We start from the raw sequence: 24,732 nt of genomic DNA on the forward strand, positions 1-24,732 counted from the left end.
GAATAATGCTGTATAATAGACTGTATTTATATTATTCACATGTGTATAATGCTGTATAAAAGACTATTTATATTATTCACATGTGAATAATGCTGTATAATACACTGTATTTATGTTATTCACATGTGAATAATGCTGTATAATAGACTGTATTTATATTATTCACATGTGTATAATGCTGTATAAAAGACTATTTATATTATTCACATGTGAATAATGCTGTATAATAGACTGTATTTATGTTATTCACATGTGAATAATGCTGTATAATAGACTGTATTTATGTCATTCACATGTGAATAATGCTGTATAATAGACTGTATTTATATTATTCACATGTGAATAATGCTGTATAATAGACGGTATGTATATTATTCACATGTGTATAATACTGTATAATAGACTGTATTTATATTATTCACATGTGAATAATGCTGTATAATAGACTGTATTTGTTATTCACATGTGAATAATGCTGTATAATAAACTGTATTTAAATTATTCACATGTGAATAATGCTGTATAATAGACTGTATTTATGTCATTCACATGTGAATAATGCTGTATAATAGACTGTATTTATGTTATTCACATGTGAATAATGCTGTATAATAGACTGTATTTATGTTATTCACATGTGAATAATGCTGTATAATAGACTGTATTTATATTATTCACATGTGAATAATGCTGTATAATAGACTGTATTTATATCATTTACATGTGAATAATGCTGTATAATAGACTGTATTTATATCATTTACATGTGAATAATGCTGTATAATAGACTGTATTTATATTATTCACATGTGAATAATGCTGTATAATAGACTGTATTTATGTTATTCACATGTGAATAATGCTGTATAATAGACTGCATATATATTATTCACATGTAATAATGCTGCATAATAGACTGTATTTATGTTATTCACAAGTGAATAATGCTGTATAATAGACTGTATTGATGTTATTCACATGTGAATAATGCTGTATAATAGACTGTATTTATATTATTCACATGTGTATAATGCTGTATAAAAGACTATTTATATTATTCACATGTGAATAATGCTGTATAATACACTGTATTTATGTTATTCACATGTGAATAATGCTGTATAATAGACTGTATTTATATTATTCACATGTGTATAATGCTGTATAAAAGACTATTTATATTATTCACATGTGAATAATGCTGTATAATAGACTGTATTTATGTTATTCACATGTGAATAATGCTGTATAATAGACTGTATTTATGTCATTCACATGTGAATAATGCTGTATAATAGACTGTATTTATATTATTCACATGTGAATAATGCTGTATAATAGACGGTATGTATATTATTCACATGTGTATAATACTGTATAATAGACTGTATTTATATTATTCACATGTGAATAATGCTGTATAATAGACTGTATTTGTTATTCACATGTGAATAATGCTGTATAATAAACTGTATTTAAATTATTCACATGTGAATAATGCTGTATAATAGACTGTATTTATGTCATTCACATGTGAATAATGCTGTATAATAGACTGTATTTATGTTATTCACATGTGAATAATGCTGTATAATAGACTGTATTTATGTTATTCACATGTGAATAATGCTGTATAATAGACTGTATTTATATTATTCACAAGACCGGTGGTATTTGACAAAGTGATATGTGCTCTCATGGACAGTGCGGCGAGTCAACCCTTTGCTGACGGTCACCTTCATCTCGGGGCAGATCAGCCTGATGAACAACTACGACGACCTGTCCCCGGCGGTCATTCGCTCGGGTTTGAAAGGCACGTGAAGCGGAGGCGGCGGTTCCGAACCGGAAGGGTGTTCACCGTGTTCCTGTGCACAGACGCAGAGGCCCGATGGTGCTCGCAGGGAGACCTGCTGGCCGTGGCCGGCATGGAGAGACACGGGCTGAGCGCCGACTCCGCTGCCTTGACGAGGAACGCCCTGGTCAAGTTCTACAACGTCCAGGGAGAACACATCTACACTTTGGAGACACCTGCACAGGTACTTACTCGCTCAACAACACCAACATCTTCTTTAGCCCGCACACTAGTAGAGGATCAACAGTCCCCTCTGCTGGCTGCTGACAAGTACTGCATGCAATACAAGACTGGACTCTCACACTATTATGTTAGATCCACTTAGGACTGGACTTGCACAATATTATGGACTGGAATGTCACACTATTATGTTAGATCCAGTATGGACTGGACTCTCACACTAATATGCTGGATCCACTTTGGACTGGACTCTCACACTATTATGTTAGATCCACTATGGACTGGACTTTCACAATATTATGGACTGGAATGTCACACTATTATGTTAGATCCACTATGGACTGGACATTCACTATTATGTTAGATCCGCTATGGACTGGACTCTCACACTATTATGTTAGATCCAGTATGGACTGGACTCCCACACTATAATGTCAGATCCACTATGGACTGGACTCTCACTATTATGTTAGATCCACTATGGACAGGACTCTCACACTATCTTGTTAGATCCGCTATGGACTGGACTCTCACTATTATGTTAGATCCACTATGGACTGGACTCTCACTATTATGTTAGATCCACTATGGACTGGACTCTCACACTATTATGTTAGATTCACTATGGACTGGACTCTCACACTGATATGCTAGATCCACTATGGACTGGACTTTCACTATTATGTTAGATCCACTATGGACTGGACTCTTACACTGATATGCTAGATCCACTATGGACTGGACTTTCACTATTATGTTAGATCCACTATGGACTGGACTCTTACACTATTATGTTAGATCCACTATGGACTGGACTCCCACACTATTATGTTAGATCCACTATGGACTGGACTCTCACTATTATGTTAGATCCACTATGGACTGGACTCTCACTATTATGTTAGATCCACTATGGACTGGACTCTCACTATCATGTTAGATCCACTATGGACTGGACTCTCTCACTATTATGTTATATCTACTATGGACTGGACTCCCACACTATTATGTTTGATCCACTATGGACTGGACTCTCACACTATTATGTTTGATCCACTATGGACTGGACTCTCACACTATTATGTTTGATCCACTATGGACTGGACTCCCACACTATTATGTTTGATCCACTATGGACTGGACTCTCACACTATTATGTTTGATCCACTATGGACTGGACTCTCACACTATAATGTCAGATCCACTATGGACTGGACTCCCACTATTATGTTAGATCCACTATGGACTGGACTCTCCTACTATTATGTTAGATCCGCTATGGACTGGACTCTCTCACTATTATGTTAGATCCACTTAGGACTGGAGTCTCACACTATTATGTTAGATCCACTATGGACTGGACTCTCACACTATTATGTTAGATCCACTATGGACTGGACTCACACTATTATGTTAGATCCACTATGGACTGGACTCTCACACTATTATGTTAGATCCACTATGGACTGGACTCACACTATCATGTTAGATCCACTATGGACTGGACTCTCACACTATTATGTTAGATCCACTATGGACTGGACTCTCACACTATTATGTTAGATCCACTATGGACTGGACTCACACTATTATGTTAGATCCACCATGGACTAGACTCTCACACTATTATGTTAGATCCACTATGGACTGGAATCTCACACTATTATGTTAGATCCACTATGGACTGGACTCCCACACTATTATGCTAGATCCACTATGTACTGGACTCTCACTATTATGCTAGATCCACTATGGACTGGACTCCCACACTATTATGTTAGATCCACTATGGACTGGACTCCCACACTATTATGTTAGATCCACTATGGACTGGACTCTCACACTGTTATGTTAGATCCTCTATGGACTGGACTTTCACAATATTATGGACTGGAATGTCACACTATTATGTTAGATCCACCATGGACTAGACTCTCACACTATTATGTTAGATCCACTATGGACTGGACTCACACTATTATGTTAGATCCACCATGGACTAGACTCTCACACTATTATGCTAGATCCACTATGGACTGGACTCTCACACTATTATGTTAGATCCTCTATGGACTGGACTCCCACACTATTATGTTAGATCCACTATGGACTGGACTCCCACACTATTATGTTAGATCCACTATGGACTGGACTCTCACACTGTTATGTTAGATCCTCTATGGACTGGACTTTCACAATATTATGGACTGGAATGTCACACTATTATGTTAGATCCACTATGGACTGGACTCCCACACTATTATGTTAGATCCACTATGGACTGGACTCCCACACTATTATGTTAGATCCACTATGGACTGGACTCCCACACTATTATGTTAGATCCACTATGGACTGGACTCTCACACTATTATGTTACATCCACTATGGACTGGACTCACACTATTATGTTAGATCCACTATGGACTGGACTGTCACATTATTATGTTAGATCCACTATGGACTGGACTCTCACACTATTATGTTAGATCCACTATGGACTGGACTCTCACACTATTATTTTAGATCCACTATGGACTGGACTCTCACTATTATGTTAGATCCACTATGGACTGGACTCTCACTATTATGTTAGATCCACCATGGACTAGACTCTCACACTATTATGTTAAATCCACTATGAACTGGACTCTCACACTATTATGTTAGATCCACTATGGACTGGACTCTCACACTATTATGTTAGATCCACTATGGACTGGACACTCACTATTATGTTAGATCCACTATGGACTGGACCCTCACACTATTATGTTAGATCCACTATGAACTGGACTCCCACACTATTATGTTGGATCCACTATGGACTGGACTCTCACACTATTATGTTAGATCCACTATGGACTGGACTCTCACTATTATGTTAGATCCACTATGGACTGGACTCTCACACTATTATTTTAGATCCACTATGGACTGGACTCTCACTATTATGTTAGATCCACCATGGACTAGACTCTCACACTATTATGTTAAATCCACTATGAACTGGACTCTCACACTATTATGTTAGATCCACTATGGACTGGACTCTCACACTATTATGTTAGATCCACTATGGACTGGACACTCACTATTATTTTAGATCCACTATGAACTGGACACTCACTATTATGTTAGATCCACTATGGACTGGACCCTCACACTATTATGTTAGATCCACTATGAACTGGACTCCCACACTATTATGATAGATCCACTATGGACTGGACTCTCACTATTATGTTAGATCCACTATGGACTGGACTCTCACACTATTATTTTAGATCCACTATGGACTGGACTCTCACTATTATGTTAGATCCACTATGGACTGGACTCTCACTATTATGTTAGATCCACTATGGACTGGACTCTCACACTATTATGTTAGATCCACTATGGACAGGACTCTCACACTATTATGTTAGGTCCGCTATGGACTGGTCTCTCACACTATTATGTTAGATCCACTATGGACTGGACTCTCACACTATTATGTTAGATCCACTATGGACTGGACTCCCACACTATTATGTTAGATCCACTATGGACTGGACTCTCACACTATTATGTTAGATCCACTATGGACTGGACTCCCACACTATTATGTTAGATCCACTATGGACTGGACTCTCACACTATTATGTTAGATCCACTATGGACTGGACTCTCACACTATTATGTTAAATCCACTATGAACTGGACTCCCACACTATTATGTTGGATCCACTATGGACTGGACTCTCACTATTATGTTAGATCCACTATGGACTGGACTCCCACACTATTATGTTAGATCCACTATGGACTGGACTCTCACACTATTATGTTAGATCCACTATGGACTGGACTCTCACACTATTATGTTAGATCCACTATGGACTGGACTCTCACACTATTATGTTAGATCCACTATGGACTGGACTCTCACACTATTATGTTAGATCCACTATGGACTGGACTCTCCTACTATTATGTTAGATCCATTATGGACAGGACTCCCACACTATTATGTTAGATCCACTATGGACTGGACGCTCACACTATTATGTTAGATCCACTATGGACTGGACTCTCACACTAATATGCTAGATCCACTATGGACTGGACTCTCACACTATTATGTTAGATCCACTATGAACTGGACTCTCACACTATTATGTTAGATCCACTATGGACTGGACTCTCACACTATTATGTTAAATCCACTATGAACTGGACTCCCACACTATTATGTTGGATCCACTATGGACTGGACTCTCACTATTATGTTAGATCCACTATGGACTGGACTCTCACACTATTATGTTGGATCCACTATGGACTGGACACTCACTATTATGTTAGATCTACTATGGACTGGACTCTCACACTATTATGTTAGATCCTCTATGGACTGGACTTTCACAATATTATGGACTGGAATGTCACACTATTATGTTAGATCCACTATGGACTGGACTCTCACACTATTATGTTGGATCCACTATGGACTGGACACTCACTATTATGTTAGATCTACTATGGACTGGACTCTCACACTATTATGTTAGATCCACTATGGACTGGACTCTCACACTATTATGTTAGATCCACTATGGACTGGACTCTCACACTATTATGTTAGATCCACTATGGACTGGACTCTCCTACTATTATGTTAGATCCACTATGGACAGGACTCCCACACTATTATGTTAGATCCACTATGGACTGGACGCTCACACTATTATGTTAGATCCACTATGGACTGGACTCTCACACTAATATGCTAGATCCACTATGGACTGGACTCTCACACTATTATGTTAGATCCACTATGAACTGGACTCCCACACTATTATGTTGGATCCACTACGGACTGGACTCTCACACTATTATGTTAAATCCACTATGAACTGGACTCTCACTATTATGTTAGATCCACTATGGACTGGACTCCCACACTATTATGTTAGATCCACTATGGACTGGACTCTCACACTATTATGTTAGATCCTCTATGGACTGGACTTTCACAATATTATGGACTGGAATGTCACACTATTATGTTAGATCCACTATGGACTGGACTCTCACACTATTATGTTAAATCCACTATGAACTGGACTCCCACACTATTATGTTGGATCCACTATGGACTGGACACTCACTATTATGTTAGATCTACTATGGACTGGACTCTCACACTATTATGTTAGATCCACTATGGACTGGACTCTCACACTATTATGTTAAATCCACTATGGACTGGACTCTCACACTATTATGTTAAATCCACTATGAACTGGACTCCCACACTATTATGTTGGATCCACTATGGACTGGACACTCACTATTATGTTAGATCCACTATGGACTGGACTCTCACTATTATGTTAGATTCACTATGGACTGGACTCTCACACTATTATGTTAGATCCACTATGGACTGGACTCTCACACTATTATGTTAGATCCACTATGGACTGGACACTCACTATTATGTTAGATCTACTATGGACTGGACTCTCACACTATCATGTTAGATGCTCTATGGACTGGACTTTCACAATATTATGGACTGGAATTTCACACTATTATGTTAGATCCACTATGGACTGGAGTCTCACACTATTATGTCGGATCCACTATGGACTGGACTCTCACTATTATGTTAGATCCACTATGGACTGGACTCTCACAATATTATGTTAGATCCACTATGGACTGGACTCTCACTATTATGTTAGATCCACTATGGACTGGACTCTCACTATTATGTTAGATCCACTATGGACTGGACTCTCACACTATTATGTTAGATCCACTATGGACTGGACTCTCACTATTATGTTAGATTCACTATGGACTGGACTCTCACACTATTATGTTAGATCCACTATGGACTGGACTCTCACACTATTATGTTAGATCCACTATGGACTGGACACTCACTATTATGTTAGATCTACTATGGACTGGACTCTCACACTATCATGTTAGATGCTCTATGGACTGGACTTTCACAATATTATGGACTGGAATTTCACACTATTATGTTAGATCCACTATGGACTGGAGTCTCACACTATTATGTCGGATCCACTATGGACTGGACTCTCACTATTATGTTAGATCCACTATGGACTGGACTCTCACAATATTATGTTAGATCCACTATGGACTGGACTCTCACTATTATGTTAGATCCACTATGGACTGGACTCTCACTATTATGTTAGATCCACTATGGACTGGACTCTCACACTATTATGTTAGATCCACTATGGACTGGACTCTCACTATTATGTTAGATTCACTATGGACTGGACTCTCACACTATTATGTTAGATCCACTATGGACTGGACTCTCACAATATTATGTTAGATCCACTATGGACTGGACTCTCACTATTATGTTAGATCCACTATGGACTGGACTCTCACTATTATGTTAGATCCACTATGGACTGGACTCTCACACTATTATGTTAGATCCACTATGGACTGGACTCTCACTATTATGTTAGATTCACTATGGACTGGACTCTCACACTATTATGTTAGATCCACTATGGACTGGACTCTCACACTATTATGTTAGATCCACTATGGACTGGACTCTCACTATTATGTTAGATCCACTATGGACTGGACTCTCACTATTATGTTAGATCCACTATGGACTGGACTCTCACACTATTATGTTAGATCCACTATGGACTGGACTCTCACTATTATGTTAGATTCACTATGGACTGGACTCTCACACTATTATGTTAGATCCACTATGGACTGGACTCTCACACTATTATGTTAGATCCACTATGGACTGGACACTCACTATTATGTTAGATCTACTATGGACTGGACTCTCACACTATCATGTTAGATGCTCTATGGACTGGACTTTCACAATATTATGGACTGGAATTTCACACTATTATGTTAGATCCACTATGGACTGGAGTCTCACACTATTATGTCGGATCCACTATGGACTGGACTCTCACTATTATGTTAGATCCACTATGGACTGGACTCCCACACTATTATGTTAGATTGATTGGAAACTCCAGACAGCATGACATCATGTTCTTCACAAGTGCATGTAAACTTTTGACTGTATTCCCAGGTAAATTACCCAACCCCCACTCCTCAATGCTTCATTCACACGCAGGATTCTCACCTGAATTTGCCGTCAAACCGTCTCCATCTTGTCCTCAGAGGCCGATCACGACCATCTGCTGGGGTCACCGGGACTCCCGCCTCTTCTTGGCGTGCGGGCCGGCGCTGTACGTGGTGCGCGTGGAGCACCGCGTGGCCAGCCTGCAGCTGCTCTGCCAGCAGGGCATCGCCAGCGCCCTGCGCGAGGAGAAGGACGTGGGCAAGCTGAACATGCCTTCGCTGCTCTGCTCCTACGTCACCACCGCCTTCATCCCCACCATCAAGGTGCCGCCCTCGCTTTTAAAAAAAACGCCCGATGCCTTCTTGTCAAGTTCGCCAACAAAAAAAAAACGCTTTTCTCCGTGTCCCAGCCCCCCATTCCCGACCCCAACAACATCCGCGACTTTGTCAGCTATCCCACCACCGGAAACGAGCGTCTCCACTGCACCATGAAGCGGGCGGAGGACAGCCCGGAGGCGGGGGGGCCCTGCTACACCCTCTACCTGGAGTACTTGGGAGGGCTGGTGCCCATCCTCAAAGGGAGGCGCATCAGTAAATTACGGCCCGAGTTTGTCATCATGGACCCCAAAACGGACAGCAAAGCAGGCGAGTTCACCCCGTTATTTTATTCCGGATTGTTTTTGTGAGGAAATAGTCTGCGGTGGCCTGGTGGTTAGAGCAGGCCTGGGCAGTTATTTTGACTCGGGGGGCCACATTTTGTCAGGTTCTAACACTGATGACAGCTATTAAACAAGACAAAAGGCAAAGAATCAAACAGAGACATGGTCACTGTACTCTCCGTACAGTCCGGCACCACGCTCTGCCCCAAGATCCTACTCCCTCTTCTAATAATAATAATAATAATAAATTAGATTTATATCACGCTTTTCTATTGTTATAGACTCAAAGCGCTCACAGAGAAGTTGGAACCCATCATTCATTCACACCTGGTGGTGGTAAGCTACATATGTAGCCACAGCTGCCCTGGGCTAGACTGACGGAAGCATGGCTGCCAGTTTGCGCCACCACCAATCATTCATTCATCAACCAGCTCTACCAACCGGTATAGCTCGGTTGGTAGAGCGGCCGTGCCAGCAACTTGAGGGTTGCAGGTTCGATCCCCGCTTCAGCCATCCTAGTCACTGCCGTTGTGTCCTTTACCCACCTGCTCCCAGTGCCACCCACACTGGTTTAAATGTAAAAATTACATATTGGGTTTCACTATGTAAAGCGCTTTGAGTCACTAGAGAAAAAAGCGCTATATAAATATAATTCACTTCACATCATTCATTCACCATTTTGAGCGGCACCGGGGGCAAAGGGTGAAGTGTCCTTTATTTGACTTTTCTCCCCCCCTCCTTCCCACAGCGTTGCCCTCGGTTACCGAACAGTTCGAAGAGAGCTCGTCAAATAGTTCGGGAAGAGTTCCATAAAATAGTTCAAAAAGAGTCCCATAAAATAGGTTCAAGAGAGTCCCACAAAATAGTTCAGAGAGTCCCATAAAATAATTCAAAGAGAGTCCCACAAAATAGTTCAAAGAGAGTCCCATTAAATAGTTCAGAGTCCCATAAAATAATTCAAAGAGAGTCCCACAAAATAATTCAAAGAGAGTCCCACAAAATAGTTCAGAGTCCCATAAAATAATTCAAAGAGAGTCCCATAAAATAGTTCAAAGAGAGTCCCACAAAATAGTTCAGAGTCCCATAAAATAGTTCAAAGAGAGTCCCACAAAATAGTTCAGAGTCCCATAAAATAATTCAAAGAGAGTACCACAAAATAGTTCAGAGAGTCCCATTAAATAGCTCAAAGAGAGTCCCACAAAATAGTTCAGAGTCCCATAAAATAGTTCAAAGAGTCCCACAAAATAGTTCAGAGTCCCATAAAATAATTCAAAGAGAGTCCCATAAAATAGTTCAAAGAGAGTCCCACAAAATAGTTCAAAGTCCCATAAAATAATTCAAAGAGAGTCCCACAAAATAGTTCAGAGTCCCATAAAATAATTCAAAGAGAGTCCCATAAAATAGTTAAAAGAGAGTCCCACAAAATTCCCATAAAATAATTCAAAGAGTCCCACATAATAGTTCAAAGAGAGTCCCATTAAATAGCTCAAAGAGAGTCCCACAAAATAGTTCAAAGAGAGTCCCACAAAATAGTTCAGAGTCCCATAAAATAATTCAAAGAGTGTCCCACAAAATAATTCAAAGAGAATCCCACAAAATAGTTCAGAGTCCCATAAAATAATTCAAAGAGAGTCCCATAAAATAGTTCAAAGAGTCCCACAAAATAGTTCAGAGTCCCATAAAATAATTCAAAGAGAGTCCCACATAATAGTTCAGAGAGTCCCATTAAATAGCTCAAAGAGAGTCCCACAAAATAGTTCAGAGTCCCATAAAATAGTTCAAAGAGAGTCCCACAAAATAGTTCAGAGTCCCATAAAATAATTCAAAGAGAGTCCCAAGAGAGTCCCACAAAATAGTTCAGAGTCCCATAAAATAATTCAAAGAGAGTCCCATAAAATAATTCAAAGAGAGTCCCATAAAATAATTCAAAGAGAGTCCCATAAAATAGTTCAAAGAGAGTCCCATAAAATAGTTCAAAGAGAGTCCCACAAAATAGTTCAAAGAGAGTCCCATTAAATAGCTCAAAGAGAGTTCCATAAAATACTTGAAAAAGAGTTTGTAAAATACTTCAAAAAGAGTTCCCTGGAATTTGGGCAGATCCTGCCATCTTTGTAGTCCCAGTGGAGTTTTACAAGCATTCTTCTTAGTATATTTCAGCCTTTTGTCTTCTTGTCAGTAACACAACGTAATACAAAGTTTTTTGTGATATTTTAGAAACAATTATTCTAACACATTTAGAGAAAAAAATTTGTCTGGGGGCGGGTGTATCGAATTTTAGGAACACTAATACAAAACTTTGCAATAATGTCGGGTTGAATATTAAAAACGTTATGGCAGACCGCCTTAAAAAACTAAATGGAATTTTACATTTTTCTATGAAGGATAAAACACTGAATATTGACCAAATATGGAAGCCACGCCCCCTTTTGATCGACGTATTTTACAATCAAGTTAAACGCGACAAAAATGCAACAAACAGTGAAAAATGAACGCCAAGGCTACAAAATAAAGGCACCTACAATCTGATATATCACTAAGCTTTAGAACTTTGTTGTGGAAAGCTCCTTCCGCGTCTGTGGAAACGCTTCCCGCCCTCACTGCTTGGTGCCTCGTCCGGGCTGCTGTGACATAGATCAGTGGTCCCCAACCACCGGGCCGCAGAAGGGTTTTTAATTTAGAGAAAAAAACATTTTTTCTCTAATCAAATCAACATAAAAAACACAATATACACTTACAATTAGTGCACCAACCACAAAAACCTCCCTTTTTAATGACAAAGAAGAAAAAAAAAAGGACAATTTATACACCTATTATTTTGTACACATTACAAAGGACAAACTGTAAAGAAAAATATTATTAATCCACTTGTTCATTTACTGTTAATATCTGCTTATTTTCTGTTTCAACATGTCCTATCTACACTTCTGTTAAAATGTAATAATCACTAATTCTTCTCTTCTTTGATACTTTACATTAGTTTTGGATGATACCACACATTTAGGTATCGATCCGATACCAAGTAGTTACAGGATCATACAGTGGTCATAACCAAAGTCCTCATGTTTTCCAGGGACTTTTCTCCTGTGTTTATACACATAAATATACATAAAAATATTTTTTATGCTAAAAAATCGATAACTAGATACACTGTTGTACTTGGTATCATTACACCCATGGCGTTTATTTACATTGTGACGGTGGTGAGCTATTGTATCCTACGGTGTGTAGTGAAGCATGTTTAGCTATTCCTTGTCCTCCAGTGATAATGATACTTGTAAGAAATGTACTTTATGTCGCCATGGAGGCGAGGATTAGTGATTTAGAAGTAGCTAAAACACTGTGGATGGACGTTAGCCGCGAGCTAGCTCGCCATGTCTTATCCATTTAATTTTGGTGAATGTTAAAAAGGTCAAAAATGTTTTTACTTTCAATGCTTAAATATCTATAGATCAACTTTAGATCTGTTCGCTGACATAAAGTAACTTTTTTTTTCTTAGGTTTTATGCCCTTTTATGTAAATTTCCACCCCCCCCAAAAAATTTTTTTTAATGTGGAATATTTTATGTGAAGTAATTAGAGACTTAAATAATAATAATAATTCATAACAACATTGCTTTTGGTTCATTATTATTTTTTGAGCAATGACGGTTTAAAAATAAATCTTACTAATGGTCTCTAAATGTGCTAAAAATAAGCTAAAATATATTATTTTTTTATTTTCAACGCTGAAATCTCTACATCAACTTCAGATACACCCAAAACCACTGTCAGTAACTACAGTTGGTCGCTACATCTGTAAGTGCAAGGTTAAAACTCTACTATGCAAAGCCAAAGCCATTTATCAACAACACCCGGGGCCCGAGCTCATCTAAAAATTCAGATACACCCATCAATTAAACGTTTCTATTATTTTTTGTGTTTTATGTCCTTTTTGTCGGAGAAAACCTTGTTTTATTTTTATGGCAAAAACCCCTCAAAAATATTGCAAAGTGAAATATTTAATGTGAAGCAATTGGAGCCTTAAATAAGTCAATAATTCATGACAACATTGATTTGAATAAATTATTATTTTCTGAGCGATGACAGAAAACCACTGTCAGTAACTACAGTTGGTCGCTACATCTGTAAGTGCAAGTTAAAACTCTAATATGCAAAGCCAAAGCCATTTATCAACAACACCCGGGGCCCGAGCTCATCTAAAATTTCAGATACACCCATCAATTAAACGTTTCTATTTTTTTTTGTGTGTTTTATGTCCTTTTTGTCGGAGCAAAACCTTGTTTTATTTTTATGGCAAAAACCCCTCAAAATTATTGCAAAGTGAAATATTTAATGTGAAGTAATTGGAGCCTTAAATAAGTCAATAATTCATGCCAACATTGATTTTAATAAATTATTATTTTCTGAGCGATGACAGGAACACTTCAGAAAACCACTTTGAGTAACTACAGTTGGTCGCTACATCTGTAAGTGCAAGTTAAAACTCTACTATGCAAAGCCAAAGCCATTTATCAACAACACCCGGGGCCCGAGCTCATCTAAAATTTCAGATACACCCATCAATAAACGTTTCTATTATTTTTTGTGTTTTATGTCCTTTTTGTCGGCGAAAACCTTGTTTTATTTTTATGGCAAAAACCCCTCAAAAATATTGCAAAGTTAAATATTTAATGTGAAGTAATTGGAGCCTTAAATAAGTCAATAATCCATGACAACATTGATTTTAATAAATTATTATTTTCTGAGCGATGACAGGAACACTTCAGAAAACCACTTTCAGTAACTACAGTTGGTCGCTACATCTGTAAGTGCAAGTTAAAACTCTACTATGCAAAGCCAAAGCCATTTATCAACAACACCCGGGGCCCGAGCTCATCTAAAATTTCAGATACACCCATCAATTAAACGTTTCTATTTTTTTTTTGTTTGTTTTATGTCCTTTTTGTCGGAGCAAAACCTTGTTTTATTTTTATGGCAAAAACCCCTCAAAAATATTGCAAAGTGAAATATTTAATGTGAAGTAAATGGAGCCTTAAATAAGTCAATAATTCATGACAACATTGATTTTAATAAATTATTATTTTCTGAGCGATGACAGAAAACCACTGTCAGTAACTACAGTTGGTCGCTACATCTGTAAGTGCAAGTTAAAACTCTACTATGCAAAGCCAAAGCCATTTATCAACAACACCCGGGGCCCAAGCTCATCTAAAATTTCAGATACACCCATCAATTAAACGTTTTTATTATTTTTTGTGTTTTATGTCCTTTTTGTCGGAGAAAACCTTGTTTTATTTTTATGGCCAAAACCCCTCAAAAATATTGCAAAGTGAAATACTTAATGTGAAGTAATTGAAGCCTTAAATAAGTCAATAATTCATGCCAACATTGATTTGAATAAATTATTATTTTCTGAGCGATGACAGGAACACTTTAGAAAACCACTGTAAGTAACTACAGTTGGTCGCTACATCTGTAAGTGCAAGTTAAAACTCTACTATGCAAAGCCAAAGCCATTTATCAACAACACCCGGGGCCCGAGCTCATCTAAATTTTCAGATACACCCATCATTTAAACGTTTCTATTATTTTTTGTGTTTTATGTCCTTTTTGTCGGAGAAAACCTTGTTTTATTTTTATGGCAAAAACCCCTCAAAAATATTGCAAAGTGAAATATTTAATGTGAAGTAATTGGAGCCTTAAATAAGTCAATAATTCATGCCAACATTGATTTGAATAAATTATTATTTTCTGAGCGATGACAGAAAACCACTGTCAGTAACTACAGTTGGTCGTTACATCTGTAAGTGCAAGTTAAAACTCTACTATGCAAAGCCAAAGCCATTTATCAACAACACCCGGGGCCCGAGCTCATCTAAAATTTCAGATACACCCATCAATTAAACGTCTGTATTATTTTTTGTGTTTTATGTCCTTTTTGTCGGAGAAAACCTTGTTTTATTTTTATGGCAAAAACCCCTCAAAAATATTGCAAAGTGAAATATTTAATGTGAAGTAATTGGAGCCTTAAATAAGTCAATAATTCATGACAACATTGATTTTAATAAATTATTATTTTCTTAGCGATGACAGGAACACTTTAGAAAACCACTGTAAGTAACTACAGTTGGTCGTTACATCTGTAAGTGCAAGTTAAAACTCTACTATGCAAAGCCAAAGCCATTTATCAACAACACCCGGGGCCCGAGCTCATCTAAAATTTCAGATACACCCATCAATTAAACGTCTGTATTATTTTTTGTGTTTTATGTCCTTTTTGTCGGAGAAAACCTTGTTTTATTTTTATGGCAAAAACCCCTAAAAAATATTGCAAAGTGAAATATTTAATGTGAAGTAATTGGAGCCTTAAATAAGTCAATAATTCATGACAACATTGATTTTAATAAATTATTATTTTCTTAGCGATGACAGGAACACTTTAGAAAACCACTGTAAGTAACTACAGTTGGTCGCTACATCTGTAAGTGCAAGTTAAAACTCTACTATGCAAAGCCAAAGCCATTTATCAACAACACCCGGGGCCCGAGCTCATCTAAAATTTCAGATACACCCATCGATTAAACGTTTCTATTATTTTTTGTGTTTTATGTCTTTTTTGTCGGAGAAAACCTTGTTTTATTTTTATGGCAAAAACCCCTCAAAAATATTGCAAAGTGAAATACTTAATGTGAAGTAATTGGAGCCTTAAATAAGTCAATAATTCATGACAACATTGATTTGAATAAATTATTATTTTCTGAGCGATGACAGAAAACCACTGTCAGTAACTACAGTTGGTCGCTACATCTGTAAGTGCAAGTTAAAACTCTACTATGCAAAGCCAAAGCCATTTATCAACAACACCCGGGGCCTGAGCTCATCTAAAATGGACTGATGCAAAGTGGAAAAGTGTTCTGTGGCCTGACGAGTCCACATTTGTAATTGTTTTTGGAATCTGTGGACGTCGTGACCAAAGAGGAAAAGAACCATCTTTGCGCAAAGTTGAAAAGCCAGCATGTGTGATGGTATGGGGGTGTATTAGTGCCCAAGGCATGGGTAACTTACACATCTGTGAAGGCACCATTAATGCTGAAAGGTACATACAACTTTTGCAGCAACATATGTTGTTATCATGGACGCCCCTGCTTATTTCAGCAAGACGATGCCATGCCAACCTGTTAAAACAGCGTGGCTTCATAGTAAAAGAGTGCGGGTACTATACTGGCCTGCCTGTAGTCCAGAGATTGAAATCGTGAAACCTAAAATATGAGGTGGGAGACTGTTGAACAACTTAAGCTGTGCATCAAGCAAGAATGGGAAAGAATTCCACTTCAGTTCCCAAACCTTTACTGAGTGTTGTTAAAAGGAAAGGCCATGTAACACACTGGTAAAAATGCCAACTTTCTTGCAATGTGTTATTTGCACAAAAAAAAGAGTTTATTTGAAAATAATCTCATGCCTATTGTTGTAATATAAAAGTCAAATGTTTAAATCTGCTTTAAGTATTCACCACTTAAACGTGACATCATTTTTTGTCCATTTTCGTCTGGGCTGCAGTGCCATCCTGTCTGGTTGCCTGGCAACCTCACCACGGTCTGAATACCGAGGGACATTTCATTGGCTCTCAGTGCGTGCAGACGCTGGGTGGGAAGTGAAAGCTCCCCCACAGTTTTACCGCTAGAATGTCTTTTAATGCTGACGTCACTTTTAATGGAAGGTGTTTGGCCGTACTTCAAGTACAAAAGCCAACAGCGGTGAAGTTGTCACCTTGTGGAAATTCTAAATAAAAAGAGAATACAACAAATCCTTTTCAACTTATATTCAATTGAATAGTCTGCAAAGACAAGATATTTAACATTCACACTGAGAAACTTCATTTGTTTTTGCAAATAATCATGACCTTACAATTTAATGGCAGCAAAAAAGGCATTTTTACCAGTGTGTTACATGGCCTTTCCTTTTAACAACACTCAGTAAAGGTTTGGGAACTGAAGTGGAATTCTTTCCCATTCTTGCTTGATGTACAGCTTAAGTTGTTCAACAGTCTTCCTGCCTCATATTTTAGCTTTCACACATTTTCAATGTCTGGACTACAGGCAGGCCAGTGTAGTACCCGCACTCTTTTACTATGAAGCCATGCTGTTGAATATGGCTTGGTGTTGTCTTTCTGAAATAAGCAGGGGCGTCCATGATGACAACATATATTGCTCCGAAACCTGTATGTACCTTTCAGCATTAATGGTGCCTTCACAGATGTGTAAGTTACCCATGCCTTGGCCACTAATACACCCCCATACCATCACACATGCTGGCTTTTCAACTTTGCGCCGAGAACAATCCGGATGGTTCTTTTCCTCTTTGGTTCACGACGTCCACAGTTTCCAAAAACAATTAGAAATGTGGACTCGTCAGGCCACAGAACACTTTTCCACTTTGCATCAGTCCGTTTTAGATGAGCTCGGGCCCCGGGTGTTGTTGATAAATGGCTTTGGCTTTGCATATTAGAGTTTTAACTTGCACTTACAGATGTAGCGACCAACTGTAGTTACTGACAGTGGCTTTCTGTCATCGCTCAAAAAAATAATAATTTATTAAAATCAATGTTGTCATGAATTATTGACTTATTTAAGGCTCCAATTACTTCACATTAAATATTTCACTTTGCAATATTTTTGAGGGGTTTTTGCCATAAAAATAAAACAAAGTTTTCTCCAGCAAAAAGGACATAAAACACAAAAAATAATAGAAACGTGTAATTGATGGGTGTATGTGAAATTTTAGATGAGCTCGGGCCCCGGGTGTTGTTGATAAATGGCTTTGGCTTTGCATAGTAGAGTTTTAACTTGCACTTACAGATGTAGCGACCAACTGTAGTTACTGACAGTGGCTTTCTGTCATCGCTCAAAAAATAATAATTTATTAAAATCAATGTTGTCATGAATTATTGACTTATTTAAGGCTCCAATTACTTCACATTAAATATTTCACTTTGCAATATTTTTGAGGGGTTTTTGCCATAAAAATAAAACAAAGTTTTCTCCGACAAAAAGGACATAAAGCACAAAAAATAATAGAAACGTGTAATTGATGGGTGTATGTGAAATTTTAGATGAGCTCGGGCCCCGGGTGTTGTTGATAAATGGCTTTGGCTTTGCATAGTAGAGTTTTAACTTGCACTTACAGATGTAGCGACCAACTGTAGTTACTGACAGTGGCTTTCTGTCATCGCTCAAAAAATAATAATTTATTAAAATCAATGTTGTCATGAATTATTGACTTATTTAAGGCTCCAATTACTTCACATTAAATATTTCACTTTGCAATATTTTTGAGGGGTTTTTGCCATAGAAATAAAACAAAGTTTTCTCCGACAAAAAGGACATAAAACACAAAAAATAATAGAAACGTGTAATTGATGGGTGTATGTGAAATTTTAGATGAGCTCAGGCCCCGGGTGTTGTTGATAAATGGCTTTGGCTTTGCATAGTAGAGTTTTAACTTGCACTTACAGATGTAGCGACCAACTGTAGTTACTGACAGTGGCTTTCTGTCATCGCTCAAAAAATAATAATTTATTAAAATCAATCTTGTCATGAATTATTGACTTATTTAAGGCTCCAATTACTTCACATTAAATATTTCACTTTGCAATATTTTTGAGGGGTTTTTTGGCATAAAAATAAAACAAGGTTTTCTCCGACAAAAAGGACATAAAACACAAAAAAATAATAGAAACGTGTAATTGATGGGTGTATGTGAAATTTTAGATGAGCTCGGGCCCCGGGTGTTGTTGATAAATGGCTTTGGCTTTGCATAGTAGACTTTTAACTTGCACTTACAGATGTAGCGACCAACTGTACTTACTGACAGTGGCTTTCTGTCATCGCTCAAAAAATAATAATTTATTAAAATCAATGTTGTCATGAATTATTGACTTATTTAAGGCTCCAATTACTTCACATTAAATATTTCACTTTGCAATATTTTTGAGGGTTTTTTTGCCGTAAAAACAAAACAAAGTTTTCTCAGACAAAAAGGACATAAAACACAAAAAATAATAGAAACGTGTAATTGATGGGTGTATGTGAAATTTTAGATGAGCTCGGGCCCCGGGTGTTGTTGATAAATGGCTTTGGCTTTGCATAGTAGAGTTACCCATGCCTTGGCCACTAATACACCCCCATACCATCACAGATGCTGCCTTTTACACTTCGCGCCTACAACAATCCGGATGATTCTTTTCCTCTTTGTTCCAGAGGACACGACGTCCATAGTTTCCGAAAACAATTTGAAATGTGGACTTGTCCGACCACGGAACACTTGTCCAATTGGCATCAGTCCATCTTAGTTTCTGGATGTTGTTGATAAATGGCTTTGGCTTTGCATAGTAGAGTTTTAACTTGCACTTACAGATGTAACGACAAACTGTAGTTACTGACAGTGGTTTTCTGAAGCGTTCCTGAGCCCATGTGGTGATATCCTTTACACACTGATGTCGCTTTTTCATGCAGTGCCGCCTGAGGGATTGAAGGTCCGTAGTATCATCGCTTACTTAGTGTGATTTATGCAGATTCTGTGAACCTTTTGATGATTTTACGGACCGTAGAGGGTGAAATCCCTAAATTCCTTACAATGGTTGGTTGAGAAATGTTGTTCTTAAACTGTTGGACAAATTTGCGCAGGCATTTGTTGACAAAGTGGTGACCCTCGCCCCGTCCTTGTTTGTGAACAAGCTGCTTTTATACCCAATCATGGCACCCACCTGTTCCCAATTAGCCCGTTCACCTGCGGGATGTTCCAAATAAGTGTTTGATGAGCATTCCTCAAGTTTCTCAGTCTTTTTTGCCACCTGTGCCAGCTTTTTTGAAACACGTTGCAGGCATCAAAGTCCAAATGAGCTAATATTTGAATATAATCATTGTATTCTGTTTTTATTTACCATTTACACAACGTGACAACTTCACCGCTTTTTGAGGTTCGTACGACTCACCTCTTTCTTCCCGACACAGAAGTGTGCGTGAATCCGATGGTTTCGTACGCCGACAGCTGCAACTGCTCCGACTCCAGCGACATCGAGCTGAGCGACGAATGGGTCGGCAAAAAGTCTCCAAAGTTCTCCCGGGGAAACAGGTCGGTCTCTAAACGGGGGTCAGGCATTATTAGACATATTGCATGTTTGGTTTAGGAGTTATACTTGTATACAATTTTTGTTGGTGTCAATCTCAGGATTCTAAGAACATTACGGACCTATTGAGTAAAAAAACAACACAATTTTGTGTTTACAAACCTTACAAAAGCACATGTTTCTAGTAAAACTCAGAAATATACATTAAATCAGGCATTATTAGACATATTGCATATTTGGTTTAGGAGTTATACTTGAAACATTTTTTTTTATTTCTTCAATTGGATTTTCTTAGTATAAGAACATTACCGTCATATTGAGTAAAAAACACATTTTTGTGTTTACAAACCTACAATCTCAGGATTCTAAGAACATTACGGACCTATTGAGTTAAAAAAAAACACAATTTTGTGTTTGCAAAGCTTACAAAAGCACATGTTTCTAGTAAAACTCAGAAATATACATTAAATCAGGCATTATTAGACATATTGCATGTTTGGTTTAGGAGTTATACTTAAATATTTTTTTATTTCTTCAATTGCAATTTTTTAGCAAAAGAACATTACTGTCATATTGAGTAAAAAACACATTTTTGTGTTTACAAACCTTACATGTTTCTAGTAAAACTGACAAATATACATTAAATCAGGCATTATTAGACATATTGCATGTTTGGTTTAGGAGTTATACTTGAAACAGTGTTTTATTGCTTCATACGCATTTTCTCAGGATTCTAAGAACATTATTCTCATATTGAGTAAAAAACTAATTTTGCTGTTTACAAACCTTACAAAAGTACATGTTTCTAGTAAAACTCAGAAATATACATAATTGCAGGCATTATTAGAAATATTGCATATTTGGTTTAGGAGTTATACTTGAATACATTTTTTATTGTTTCAATTTTATTTTCTCAGAATAAGAACATTACTGTCGTATTGAGTAAAAACAAATTTTGGTGTTTACAAACCTTACAAAAGCACATGTATCTAGAAAAACTCATAAATATACACGATATAAGGCATTATTAGACATATTGCATGTTTGGTTTAGGAGTTATACTTGAAACAATGTTTTATTGCTTCAATTGCATTTTCTTAGTATAGGAACATTACTGTCATATTGAGTAAAAAACACATATTTGTGTTTGCAAACCTTCCAAAAGCACATATTTCTAGTAAAACTCAGAAATATACATTAAATCAGGCATTATTAGACATATTGCATATTTGGTTTAGGAATTATACTTGCAAAAAAATGTTTATTTCTTCAATTGCATTTTCTTAGTATAAAAACATTACTGTCATATTGAGTAAAAAAACAATTTTTGTGTTTACAAACCTTACATGTTTCTTGCAAAACTCATAAATATACATTAAATCAGGCATTATTAGACATATATAGAATGTTTGGTTTAGGAGTTAGACTTGAAACAGTGTTTTACTGCTTCACACGCATTTTCTCAGGATTCTAAGAACATTATTGTCATATTGAGTAAAAAACTAATTTTGCTGTTTACAAACCTTATAAAAGCACATGTTTCTAGTAAAACTCAGAAATATACATGAATACAGGCATTATTAGACATATTGCATGTTTGGTTTAGGAGTTATACTTGTATACAGTTTTTGTTTGCTTCAATCTCAGTATTTTAAGAACATTATTGTCATATTGAGTAAAAACAAATTTTGGTGTTTACAAACGTTACAAAAGCACATGTTTCTAGTAAAACTCACAAAAATACACGAATACACGCATTATTAGATATATTGCATGTTTGGTTTAGGAGTTATACTCGAAACAAGTTTTTGTTTGCTTCAATCTCAGGATTTTAAGAACATTACTGTCATATTGAGTAAAAAACCTAATTTTGCCGTTTACAAACCTTAAAAAAGCACATGTTTCTAGTAAAACTCACAAATATACATTAAATCAGGCATTATTAGACATATTGCATGTTTGGTTTAGGAGTTATACTTGAAACAATGTTTTATTGCTTCATATGCATTTTCTCAGGATTCTAAGAACATTACTATCATATTGAGTAAAAAACTAATTTTGCCGTTTACAAACCTTAAAAAAGCACATGTTTCTAGTAAAACTCAGAAATATACATAATTACAGGCATTATTAGACATATTGCATGTTTGGTTTAGGAGTTATACTTGAATACATTTTTTATTGCTTCAATTTTATTTTCTCAGTATAAGAACATTACTGTCATATTGAGTAAAAACAAATTTTGCCGTTTACACACCTTACAAAAGCACATGTTTCTTGTAAAACTCACAAAGATACATGAATACAGGCATTATTAGACATATTGCATGTTTGGTTTAGGAGTTATACTTGAATACAATTTGTGTTTGCTTCATTCTAAGGATTTTAAGAACATTACTGTCATATTGAGTAAAAAACTAATTTTGGTGTTTACAAACCTTACAAAAGCACATGTTTCTAGTAAAACTCACAAATATACATTCAAACAGGCATTATTAGACATATTGCATGTTTGGTTTAGGAGTTATACTTGAATACAATTTGTGTTTGCTTCATTCTAAGGATTTTAAGAACATTACTGTCATATTGAGTAAAAAACTAATTTTGGTGTTTACAAACCTTACAAAAGCACATGTTTCTAATAAAACTCACAAATATACATGAATACAGGCATTATTAGACATATTGCATGTTTGGTTTAGGAGTTATACTTGAAACAGTGTTTTATTGCTTCATACGCATTTTCTCATGATTCTAAGAACATTACTGTCATATTGAGTAAGAAACACATCTTTGTGTTTGCAAACCTTACAAAAGCGCATGTTTCTAGCAAAACTCACAAATATACATTAAATCAGGCATTATTAGACATATTGCATGTTTGGTTTAGGAGTTATCCTTAAATAATTTTTGTTTGCTTCAATCTCAGGATTCTAAGAAAATGACTGTCGTATTGAGTAAAAAACTACTTTTGCTGTTTACAAACCTTACAAAAGCACATGTTTCTAGTAAAACTGACAAATATACATGAATACAGGCATTATTAGACATATTGCATGTTTGGTTTAGGAGTTATACTTGAAACAGTGTTTTATTGCTTCATACGCATTTTCTCAGGATTCTAAGAACATTACTGTCATATTGAGTAAAAAACTAATTTTGCTGTTTACAAACCTTACAAAAGCACATATTTCTAGTAAAACTCAGAAATATACATAATTGCAGGCATTATTAGATATATTGCATATTTGGTTTAGGAGTTATACTTGAATACATTTTTTATTGTTTCAATTTTATTTTCTCAGTATAAGAACATTACTGTCATATTGAGTAAAAACAAATTTGGGTGTTTACAAACCTTACAAAAGCACATGTATCTAGGAAAACTCACAAATATACACGATATAAGGCATTATTAGACATATTGCATGTTTGGTTTAGGAGTTATACTTGAAACAGTGTTTTTTTTATTCCATTGCATTTTCTTAGTATAAGAACATTACTGTCATATTGAGTAAAAAACACATTTTTGTGTTTGCAAACCTTACAAAAGCACATGTTTGTAGCAAAACTCACAAATATACATTAAATCAGGCATTATTAGATATATTGCATGTTTAGTTTAGGAGTTATACGTGAATATTTTTTTTATTTCTTCAATTGCATTTTCTTAGTATAAGAACATCACTGTCACATTGAGTAAAAAACACATTTTTGTGTTTACAAACCTTACATGTTTGTAGTAAAACTCACAAATATACATTAAAACAGGCATTATTAGACATATTGTATGTTTGGTTTAG

General features: G+C 36.6%; 1 protein-coding gene across 1 annotated transcript in view; it reads left to right on the forward strand.

The window, feature by feature from the left end:
• The window catches only part of tulp4b (TUB like protein 4b), a 43,785-nt gene that overhangs the window by 4,321 nt on the left and 14,732 nt on the right, over window positions 1-24,732 (forward strand). The window contains exons 5-9 of the mRNA XM_061894158.1: window positions 1,706-1,813; window positions 1,876-2,036; window positions 9,245-9,469; window positions 9,556-9,790; window positions 20,814-20,934. Of these exons, the coding sequence (XP_061750142.1) occupies window positions 1,706-1,813; window positions 1,876-2,036; window positions 9,245-9,469; window positions 9,556-9,790; window positions 20,814-20,934 (850 nt within the window). The remainder of the gene's footprint in view (window positions 1-1,705; window positions 1,814-1,875; window positions 2,037-9,244; window positions 9,470-9,555; window positions 9,791-20,813; window positions 20,935-24,732) is intronic.

This window comes from Nerophis ophidion, linkage group LG03, assembly GCF_033978795.1.
Source record: "Nerophis ophidion isolate RoL-2023_Sa linkage group LG03, RoL_Noph_v1.0, whole genome shotgun sequence".
NCBI lineage: Eukaryota > Metazoa > Chordata > Actinopteri > Syngnathiformes > Syngnathidae > Nerophis > Nerophis ophidion.